The sequence below is a fragment of the Populus nigra genome, chromosome 1 (genome assembly GCF_951802175.1).
Source record: "Populus nigra chromosome 1, ddPopNigr1.1, whole genome shotgun sequence".
Taxonomy (NCBI): Eukaryota; Viridiplantae; Streptophyta; class Magnoliopsida; order Malpighiales; family Salicaceae; genus Populus; species Populus nigra.
In genome coordinates, this window is record NC_084852.1 from 549,383 (window position 1) to 561,787 (window position 12,405).

The following is a 12,405-nucleotide window of genomic DNA, read 5'->3' on the forward strand; positions in this document are numbered from 1 at the left end:
GAAGCATATTTCTCTTTTACTCAATCAGATCTATTTACAAATTACAAAATAGCTAAATTAAAAGTTGGTGAATGCTTAATACGCATGTTCTATTGTTTGATCTTGCTAAATACCTCTCCTGTGGAGATTGGCCCGTAATGGCCGATGTTGCACATAATTCACGTTTGTGTTGCACACCAATTCATCTTATCCCACCAGCATATTGATTACCTTGCATGGAAATTGCTCATCAATTTTACTAGTTTTGAATAGGAATCACTTTTTATTTGCTTGCGAGAGAATTCTTTTCTTCTTGGATAAAAGCTAACGTGTCTCAGGAAGAGTTGAAATACGCCTGGCAAATGATTCACTGACTGCAGAAATAACTATACATTAACATGTAAGCCTATGGTATGAAACATGGAATAAATTCAATACATAAAAAACAGCCAAATATAAAAGAGCTATAAGAGGACTTCTAGAGACAAAAGGAGCCTTATTCTTTGATTACAAAAATACTATAATCTATGCGGGCAGGGGAGTGAGAACAAAAAACTGTCTATCACAGAACCATCTTGTGGTTCACCGAGACAGGCGGTTCAGAACCAGGGATGTGGGACCATACTGTCGCAAAAAAAAAAGTTCCCTCAAGTGTCTGGCCCCTCTTGCTGCAACTGTTTGGCATCACACTCTTTTATCTTCAAATTTCTTTGCATTGGAACCAAAGGCATTGCTTTGCAAGGAGCTTGCAGGGTCATGTGTGTAAGCAGTCATAGATTCTCCATTCAATTCTCTTCTAATTAGCTTTAGAATCTCAGTAATCTGCAATGTAGTGAAGGGTTAGAATAGATGAATCAAAATAGAAATGTCTCAAGGGTATTGATGGAGTTTATTACAATATCAGTAATGCTTAACCATGAAAAACACATAATTTTAAATTTTTGCCACAATTGATGTGCAAATGTTCAATAATCAATTTATTTTGTGTTAGAATCTATTTACCTTCTTGTTTTATTAATTTTTTTATATATATAATTAAAATTGAAAATTTTGAATGGTTGAAGCCTGAATGAGATTCATTCAAGATCAGGAAATTCGTAACATTTCCTTGTATGCAGTGTCAAAAAACAACATGAAGTGATGAACTCTGTGCCAGGATTATTCCACTTCACAACTTCAAGAAAGAATCAAATGCAATCACGCAACCATGAGGTAAAATGAAAGCAAGCAAACACAAATTAATTCCAAATACATCAAAGAAGTGTCGGTGGAAGAAGAGAAGAGCATCTTACTCCAGGATAATGTTTCAATATCAGAGAATAATGATCCAGTGCTATGTATATCTTTTCAAGAAGACGTTGAAGATTTTCCACCTTATCACCTAAAAGATCAACCTGAAATTCAAAGAAACAATCTAATAAACTAATTAAGAAAAATGAAAATACACATTCTTTCAAGTTCATGTGTGTACATTTTCATGAAGTAGGATTAAATGAACCTGGGGTCACTACGAAGATTACCCAAATTTACAAAAATATAATTTGTTCACTGAAAATTTCTCCTTTTGAAATAAAAAGCTCCACCAACCTAAATGGCAGATAATCTTGGTCAAGTAGCATCGAGAGTATAACCCCCCCTCTAAATTCCAAAATACTTCCGTAAGGAAAACGATTTCTAGGGTTCCAATTCTTTTTATTACTTCTCAAAGTCCCTAATGGTTCTATAGTGCCAATGAGGATGTGAATCAAGCCATCCCTATCCATTAAGCCACTGCATTAACATCTATCCTACAAATTTTATAGTTTTAGAATATAGCACGAAAACTGTATCCAGACATCTATGAGCCAAGAAGACCATTCCAGGAAAAAAAATAAAAAACATGCCATAGTGACAGTACATATTATTATTGTGAGACATGCTATTGATTAGAAAATCTGAAATATACAATGAGATGCAGTAGCAACTTCCTCAAATAATGAAATAACATAGTAGTTCTACTTATGTGATATATGCCACCGTTTAAGTTCTTGGAATTCATCTCCAAACAGTCAGTATAGTCTATGCAAAAAGATACAAACCAACCATCAGTTTACTTCCTAATACTTCTTCTGTACAGTGCAAGTTATTATAAGAAGATGGCAGGCCACTAAAATATATGAAAAGTCTTCAAAAAGTGTGGATTCAAGGGCATACCTCAGCTTCAGCCTTTTGAAGGTCAGAACATCTACTTTCCAAGTTCTTCTTGTACAGAAACCCTGTTCTTTTAAGTATACTAACCTTCTGAATAAGAGAACCAAATTGTGAATTCAGGTTTTCCAACCTGCAACAAATGCCACATATTATTATGGCTAGTTTCTTATCAATAAACTTACTCTGCTCCACAACAATTTTCAGTAAAAACATCATCCTCAACAGCATCATAATCCTCAACTCTTTCAAGCATTATAGATTAATGATATGAAAAATCAGGTAATATAATAGAATGGGGGCATACCATTTCTCACACGCATAACATAAGCACCAGGATCATTTATATTATGATGAGTATTCATGGGTGCAGTGTAGGCTTAAGCATTTAAGGTTACCATTTTAAAAAACAGGACCAACCATGGGAAATCACATAACTTTTATATAAAAAAGAAGGCAATGAGCAAGTACCTCAAGCTTTTCCTTTCGATTTCTTTTGTGGCTCTGCTTTCAAAATCAGTGACTGCTCTTGACAATCCATTGACAAGAACAATAGTTGAAGCCAGCTCCTCCCTGTGCTCCCTTTCTCTTGCTTCAACCAATGATAGCTTCTCTTGAGAAGCAGCAAGTAGCCTGCTTCTCTCTTCAGCAGTTTCCCTCAAGTTCTCTGTTAAAAGACCCTGCTGATTTGTCTGCGCCTTTAAACTGTCAAGCTCTTGAGAAACCAACTCAAAATTCTCCTTCTCTTTTTCCAATTCATCTACTGATTCCTGCACTAGTTTGCCCTTTTCTTTAATTGTTGCTGTTATTAAGTGTATCTCTTGCTCCAATTTTTCCATGGCTTCCCTTTCAAGTGACAATCGAGCTTCATTCTCATCAATATATTTCAGGTTCAAGCTACTAAGTTTCTCCTCAGCTTCCTTGAAGGCCTCTTGAAGACCAATTTCCAACACCCCTTGCATAATAATGGACTCCATATCTGAATCTTCAATTTCCAACTTGCTAGCAGGTTTCACATTTTGAGCTGCCTCTCTGAAAATGTTTTCAGAACTTCCCTCCATACTATTGTACTCCAGGTCTGATTCTTTACTGAAGCATTTGATCTGGCCCATGAATTCCTTGAGAAGTAATTTATATAGATGTTCACTGATTGTAGCTTCAATATGTGCATCTTCTATTGAGCTTTTAAGATTTGTGATCATTCTGAACAAGTTTACCTCAGTCCAAGAATGTTGCAACGTTTTCTCAGCAGCATCAGAAACTTGTGAGGAAAGGAGCTTTATTTCTTCTTCTTTTTGTGCAAGCAAGCCCTGTAGTTCACAGTTTTCTATTCGGAGTGATTCTAGTCTGTCCTTCAAAGTGTCAAGACTCTCTGCACTGTCGCTCATTGCAGGCACTTTCTCATTTTCAATGAGAATGTTGTCCAATTTCAGAATGACTTCAGGGATCTTTTTCCTCAGTGTGTCAAGATCCTTATCCTTCCTCCCTGGCAAAGTAGATCCCCTTTCTTTCAAGTACGCCCCTTTTAAGGCGAATAGCTCTTCAGTTATCTTTTGCACTTTTGACTCGTGGTCTCTCTTCATTTTAGTCATCTCAGTCTTGAGATAATGAAACAATTCTTCCTTGTTCTTGTCCTTTAGCAGCTCAGCAGCTTCCAAATTTTCTGGCATAGTAATTATTGACTCGTCATGATTTCCATTTGAAAAATGATGACCTGAAGACTTCCGGTGCTCCAAGGAACCATGAGAAATCAGCTGCCCACTTTCAGGTACAGAAAGTGACTTGGCAATAGCATCCAATTCCTGACGTAAACTTGAAAGCTCTTTCACCTTTTCAAGCCAACTTGCACTTCCGTTACTGTAGAACTGAGTATTTTGATCACACAATCTCTGTTGTTCAAGCTCTTCTTGGAGAGAATTCTTGATCACCAGCCCTTCAATTTCTGCTTGAAACTCCCTCTCCTGCTGCCACTCAAAGAATAATGACTTGGGAAAATGAACCATATCTTCTGCATGTTCGCAGAAAGAGTCCAGAGTAGTTCCTAGACCATCAACCATTTTGTCCACATCACTCCATTTATCAGGCACCGTTTCCAGAAGAATACCACCCAACCCCACAATTTCAGAAGATGAATTCCTCCCCATAGAATAGGACCCTTTAACCTTATGAATTTCTTTCTTGAGATTTGTAAGCTGCCCTGTAACATCAATTTTAAGGTTTCTCAAAGATTCTTGTAATCTATCATGCTCCACAAAATTATCTGAGTAAAGTTCATTTTTTCTATTTCTTTGCTCTTGGCGCATCCCCGAACACACAGATCCATCATCTGAACCCACAATGTAAAGATGTAATCCTTTCTTCAGTCTAGTCAACTCCAATTCTTTCTCAGCAATCTTCCGGGCTGCCTCTTGTTCAACTGCAGACACTATACCCTTAATGACTGAATCACTCACCACTCTTGAAATGGTCAACCTATCCTTAATATCCTCCAAATACAAATCCAAATCATTAAGAAGATCAACACCCAGATTCTCATTCTCCTCGCCATCATCCATAAGCTGAACCATACTACCATTGCATGGGCTGATAGTAGGATCCATGATAACCGCTGAACTCCCCAAAACCTCTTCACTCCCCATTCACTCTCAACTAAACACCATCAAATCTCAAACTGAACTACCCATTAACGCCAATAAACAACTCGAACTCATTAAAGAACTCATTGCAAACACAAAAACCCTGCAAAATTTTGCAGTTCAACAAAAGAAAAGTGAGAGAATACACAACCCAGAAAATTCCACTTTCATACAATTAACATGCCAATACCAAAATGCTATATTTACTCAATTTATTTCAGATAAAATATAAAAATAAATAAAAAGAGTTTTGAAGCTAAAAGCCTTAAAGTGCTTCATTTAACAATAACCCAGAAAACAAAACAAAACACAACCCAGCAGAAACTGAGCTTTCTACAACTAAATGTACACAGATAAAAATAATATATTTTCTGCCTTAGCGGCAACAAAACCAAAAAGCTTCAAAACCCAGTTCATTAAAATTAAGCTAAGACTAACCGAACTAAATCCCAAGCTAAAACCACCTTGCTTAAGCTTAATTAACAATTCAAGTGAAAAAAAATTAGTACTTAAAGAACTTAAAGGCTCAAACTTTTCATTCTATTTCGTTCCATTTTCTCAACTACCATGCAAGACGAGCAAGTAAACCATGCTGAAAACAAACTTCACTTGAGCTTAATTAACACTACAAATCATAAGAAAAAATGTGAAAAAAAACTTTCCTGTTTCTTGAAAAACAGAAACCCAAGATAGGTATTGAAATCCTTGTCGAAAAAATAGAGGCTGCTACCGCAGAAAGGCTGTGTCTTTCACTCCTTTTGTCTCTCTTAAGTTTGTTGTCAGTGTGTTTATTAGGGTTTTTGTCTTTGTTTTTGTTGATGTAAGAAAATAAGTGGAGCGAGAGAGATGGAAGAAGGGATCGTTTTGGTGAGAGCGGGAGTGGAAAAGCCATAGCAATATCAACCTTTCTTATATTACATTTGTTAATTACACCAGCTGCCCTTTTTTATTTTTGAGAAAAAATATTAAATATAAATTTTTGTATTTTTATTTTTGGTGTGAATGTGTGTTCTCATAATTAAAAAAAATTAAAGGCAGTTTGATTTCGGTTCTTATCTATTCTTTTGTTATATGTATAAATAGTTTTCAGTGATTTAATTATATATCAAATTATGTTGGATATTGTTTTAAAATAAAAAAGATGGAAGTGATAAAGACATAAATGGCATATTTTCTTGTATCTCAAGTTTTAAAATGATAAAAATGGACTCCAAAACAGTCTAGAGTCTTTATCCCTCTAACGTTTGTATCTATTATTTTTATATTTGTTGATTTTATTATAAAACAATAACTAAGCGCAATTTTATAGACTTTTTATTATTATTATTATTAATGTGGATATTTTAGCCAGCTTGTACGCACCTTAACTAATGTCATAAGCCTTAAAGTTTACGATCATGTAAGTCTCCAGTTGCCATTATATTATCAATTATAGGGTTTGAATTTAAAATCACATAAGAAGCAAACTCCTTGATCTCAAATTTTATATGATTGAAATTTTATAGACTTGATTTGTAAAGATATATAGGTTTTTTCAAGGAAAGAAATATTAAAAGAATAATTATCCAGAGCTTGAGTTGAAAAAGATTGAATCTTGATGGATAAAAATATACTTTATGTTAAGGAAATTATTATATAAATGAGCAAAGGGTAACTCTCCACTTCATGTGATATTTCTTATAGTTGCCTTGATATTTACTTGGCATGAGCTAGCTTTGATCTAAGTTTTTTTTTGGAAGGACATAAATTATTATATTTAACTTATTTGATTGGCAATCATTTGAAAGAGTGGAGAGAGCCTTTTCCTCTTCCGTGCTTCGTAATTTTAGCAACTTAAATCCTTTTCATATAATTAATACATATTATTGTATTTAATAGCATTTATAATAATGTATGAGAAGTTAATGACAATGTTGCCCTGCGTTGTTAAAAAACCAAAGGTCAATACGTAGCATAATAATAAGAATTATTCAGTTTAACTAATCATATTTTAAGTTTATTTTTTAAAGATTACGGAATCGAGTTTTATAAACTTCAGAGTTATTAGAGATTTATATTATCGTTAACTTCAAGACTCATGGTATTAATTGATATATGCATCAACTAACTTGGACATCTATAATAAAAAATAAAAATAATTCCAACAATGTTAAATTTTTTTTCTCTCTCTTCTGTCTCTCCTGAATAAATATAGATAGTTACTTTATGCATATTCTAAAGTTTGTCGATATGAAAAATCTTATAATGCCCATATAAACTTATCCGAGTCAAAATAATTCATATATAAAAAAAAAAGGTATTTTCTTAGTTCATTGAGATATACATTTCCTCAAGTATTAAATTCCCACTTCACCCCTCTTGGAATTTACAATTGGGACCTCAAAATAAAAATGGAAAGAGTTAAACTCTATTATTATACTTTTGAGATATAAAATGACTGATAATAATTGTACTATATATATATATTAATATTAATGATAAAAAATGAAAAAAGAATCATCTAAAAAAATGCTAGCATATTTAATGTGTAATTATTTTTAAAATTAATGGAGAAAGTTATTATTTTAATTAAAACTCTGTTGCTGTACTTTTGGTTAAAAGCATATGCTAATACTTTTATTTAATTGTTTGTAGAACAGTTAGAAGGTAGAGAACAATAAAACTATGTTTAAGAATGTAATAATAATTATTTTTTAAAATATTTTTAGTTTAGAAATATATTAAATTTATTTTTTATTTTTTTATATCAATATATTAAAATAATTTAAAAACATAAAAAATTTAATTTAAAGTAAAAAAATAAAAGATAAATTTTTTTTTCAAATACAAAAAAAATACTCTTGAACTAAAAAAAATCACTTTATTTTGTTGGAGGGTAACAGGAAAAAAATTAAAATTTTCATATTAGTACATCAAAATAATTTGAAAATATCAAAAAAAATTAATTTAAAGCAAGAAAAATAAAAAAAATTAATTTTTTTTAAATATTTTTAAAATATAAAAATAATAGACTCTTCAATGTAAAAAAAAAAAATACTTGATTTTGTTGGAGGGTAAGAGGAAAAAAGAAGAAGAAGATACCAATTACTTAACCTATAAGGGAACACTTATGTCCCTCTTCACAACTTTTATTCATTATGCTTTAAGGATGTGGTTCAAAGGTCCAACAAGAAATATTTCGGCCATAAATCTTTAGATTTCCAGTCTCGTTATTGTCTCACAATTAGATGATATATTCATATCTTATTAGCTTTATCTGCAGAGATTTTTTCAAGCTTTATTTTGATATAAATGTACTGATATACAAAGATCTTTCAAATATTCGTAGTGTGTTATGAGCGGAGTTTTTTTTTTTTTGATTAATATAGATGTCTATATCAGCTTACGTGCACTTCGACTAATCCAACAAGTCTTGAAATTAACAACCATATAAGCCTCTAGAAGTTATCATATTAGCAACCACGAGATTTGAATTTGAGACCACAGGAAAGTAAACTCCTTGATCCCAAATTCTTAGCATTAAATTATCTACTAGATAGTTATTATGAGGTGAGTTTTAATAAATCAATTTAGTAACATGCTGAGGGTTGAATTGTAAATTAAATTAAATTTTAATTCTAGTTGCTTTCTCAAGATGAGATAATATATTCATATCTTATTTGACAGATTCTTTTTTTAAGCTTCATCTTGATATAAATATATTGAAATATAAATAGCTTTCAAATATTCAAAGTCTTAGCATGTCCATCTCGATAAATCAACTTAGTGACTTGTTCATTTAAAATTTTATTTTATGATTAAATTTTTAAATTAAATTAGATAAAAAAATAATCATGTCAAATCTAGTTAGTTAGTTTTTTTTAAAAAAATATTTTTAAAAAACTTATTATATATTTTTAAAAATCTAATTTTTATTAATGTGTGTTAACTCGGGTTAACTCATCTAATTTGTGACTAGAGTATTAAATAACCAGATAAATTTAATAATTTTAAATATTTGTCCAAATTTTGTAGAAAAAGAAAAACAACTTTATGTTTTCTATTTACTTGACTTAGAGAGCATTGAGGCAGTGGGGTCAAGAATGCTACTATATATAAATATGTTTGGACATTGGAATAATTAATTAGCTGTATTTTTCTAATGAATTATTAATTTAACATCCCATTGCTTGTACCAAGAAGTAAACAATATTTTAAAAAAAATAATCTTAAGAAGCACCAAATCCAACCAACCATAATCACATTTTTATTTAGCAAACACTAGCTTTGAAACCTGCATTTTTGGCATATTGTGTTGAAATAAAATAAAAAACACTTATAAAAAATCAGTTTTAATCAATTTTTAATCAATTTTAAGTTAGTAAGATAAACTTATAATAATAGTAATTAGAGTCGAGTTAATCTGAGATATCTCGTTAAACACGCGTTCTAAATCATGAGATTTCAATAACTCAATATTGTGTTGCAATTCACTTGCACTGTTCGAGTGAACTTTTTTTTTTTTCATTTCAGTGTGTTTAGTTTTTGTATTTTAAAAAAAACTAGTTTAGAGTGAATTAAATTTACTCGCATTGTCATGTAAATAATTTTTTTTTCCCGAAAAACTAGTGTAGAGTGAATTAAATTCACTCGCACTGTAATATCAAATCAATTTTATTTCTAATAATATTTTATCTAATTTTATTGCACGCTCAAAAAATAATAGAAACTGTAATTCTTGTCGAATGAATTTTGTACGTAATGGAATTGTAGATGGTTTAATAGCATAATAAAAAATATTTTATATAAAGTATTATTTATTTTATGAAGTAATAACAATAGTTAAATCTACAATATTTAAATTAAAAACCATCAATTTTAATCTACTAGTGAAAAGCTAGTAGGTCAAGGTGACTGATACCTGCAAACATGTTATTTTTTTTTGTAAATTTAGGAATTTTCAGATATTTAAGTAAGTATTTTGTTAGAGAAAAAGTACAATGATATTTTAAAGAAATAGACTTTGAAAATACATGTGTTTAAAAAATTGAGAATATAAACCTCAAACTTGAAGGATTTATAAAGTATTTATAGTTTATAAATCTTGTTTTTTAGTGGAGAGGAGAGCCTAGATTATATTAATGCGATAGAAAAATAACAGGCCTTTGAAAAAGTTTTTATACATATAGGGGTGTGGGGAGAGTATGATAAAAAAAATATAGTTGAGTCTAAGGAAGTCGAGCTCTTTTCCTAGCCGTTTTCCACAGTGTTGGGTCTAGACATGTTGCCTTAGATTGTAGATTTTTTGATCACCAGGTTTTGTAGACTAGTTAAATCTAGGTTTATCAATATGTATTATACAAAATTAAATATCTTTAGCATTATTATTTTTATATGCTAACTATGAATTGACAACGATAATCACAAGAATTATTTGTTTTGAGGCTTGATCATTCCAAAAACCTATTGGTAACCTTTAATGCACAAATTTGCGTGACTCTTTATAGGAATGAAACAATGCTAAGAATTTCACTTTACGTTACTCTTTACACCATGATGTATTATAGTTATTGTGTTATATTATGTTGTGCTATTTGATATATAGCATGTCATGAGATAAAAGTAGTATTTGATAATTTTATTACATTGTATTTATAAATATTTAAAGCAACTAAATAATATTTGGTTAAATTCTATTTTTTTTTTAGATATAATAAGAATTGTACTAAAAAATATATAAATATATTTTATTTTTATTAAATACCTTAGAATTTTTAAACTTGTGTACATATTGTTTTTTATGAAAACAATTTTTAAATAAAAGAAAGGCGAATAAAATATAATAAATATAAATACATCTCGTTCATAATACTAATGATAAAAAAAATTGAAATAGAATAATCTAAAAAAAATGCTAGCATATTTAATATGTGTAATTATTTTAACAAATTAATAGTAACTTGTTGATTTAGGTAAACTTATGAAATATATTTTTTTTTTATTATTTTAGGTAAACTTATGTTACCTCGTCTAACTCATGATGTTGTATTGCCAAAGTATTAAGATTGGGTAGGTAGTGGACGAAGGTTTGATATCCATGAATATTTGTCCATATTTTGTAGAAAAAGAAAGCAATGGTTCTATACGTTTTCCATCTCCTTGACCAACACATACGGAATACTACTATAGTTTTATGCTTGGACAATATTGGAATAATTAATTTGTTGTATTTTTTTTATGCATTATTAACTTAACATCCATTGCTTGTACCAAGAAGTACAAATATTTTTTTGACAAATAATCTTACAAAGCACAAAATCCAACTAACCAGAATCACTTGTTTATTTAGCAATCACTAGGATAATGTTCTGCGCTATGTTGTTGAAAAAAATATTAATGTGAAATAAATATAATTACTGTGTATTTATTATATAAAATTTCAAGATGATATTTTTTTATTAAAAAATATTATGACAATAATATATTAGATTAATTCGAGTCAGCACAGGTTAATTATCTATCTGCCCAAAACTTAGTCACTATCATGGTGACAAAAAAATAAAGGAAGATTTTTCTTGGATTTAAAAACTTATTTTCAATTATTTTTTACTAAAAAAAACCATTAAACCCCTTCTAAATCACTTAATAACCCTAAAAACCTAAAAAATAGTTAAAAAAAAATTCAATCCAAACTGAAAAAAAAAACTTTATGATATCTAGAATCTCATGCAATTTTAAAATAAAAATCACCGCATAAAATTTTTCTTTTTATTGAATGAAAACTTATTAACATTAATAAACCTCTCTATCCTCTCCTTTTCTGAGACGATTTCTTATCTCAGTACTCTAAGTCGGGATCAAAAGCAGCAAAAAAAAAGAAAGGATTGAAGAAGGAAAGATAACCTTATTTTGTTGGGAGGTAACAGGAAAAAAGAGTTACCGATCACTTAATCTTGAAGGAAACACTTGCGTCCCTCTTCACAACTTTTCTTCATTATTATGCTTTAAGGATTTGGTTCAAAGGTCCAACAAGAAATATTTCAGCCATTACTCTTAGATTCCCAGTCTCGTTACCGTCTCACCATGAGATGATATATTCATATCTTATCTGCTTTATTTGCAGAGATTTTTCGAGCTTTATTTTGATGTAAATGTATTGAAATACAAAGAGCTTTCAAATATCCACAGTGTTACTTATAACTCAGTCATATATTGAATATTTGTAGGCAAATAAGAACAATTTCGCTGTTTCTTTATGTTTTCCATCTACTTGACCACCACACATAGCTAGAGAGGGTCAAGAATGGTGTCATCACGTTGATGACGGCCACTAGTGCAGTTTCTTTCTCTTCTTTTTCGTCAAGATTTTGTCATTTAATAAGACCTAATCAAAGCAAAAATCGTGGAAAATCTAGGCCCTTTCCTGGATCCAATGAAAAACTTCCATTGCGAAAGTAAAAGACTGTGTGTTAAATCGATCCTTCAAATCGGAGAGTGACACTTGCGTGTAATTTTTCATGGAATCCATGAGGGTCAAGTAAAGCTGGTTCGATAATGGGGTTAAAGAAAAAGATTTGTACTATGAAAGCTTATCTATGCTCTAATTTACATGGATTGGCTAAGG

General features: G+C 30.4%; 1 protein-coding gene across 1 annotated transcript; it reads right to left on the reverse strand.

The window, feature by feature from the left end:
- Window positions 1-354: 354 nt before the first annotated feature.
- On the reverse strand, window positions 355-5,696 carry LOC133682461 (WPP domain-associated protein-like). Its single transcript, XM_062105804.1, has 4 exons — window positions 2,638-5,696; window positions 2,173-2,299; window positions 1,272-1,373; window positions 355-801 (listed from the first exon to the last, which is right to left on the reverse strand). Exons 1-4 carry the CDS (start codon window positions 4,803-4,805, stop codon window positions 664-666), a joined length of 2,535 nt encoding a protein of 844 aa, XP_061961788.1. The 5' UTR covers window positions 4,806-5,696; the 3' UTR covers window positions 355-663.
- Between the last annotated feature and the right edge of the window lie 6,709 nt (window positions 5,697-12,405).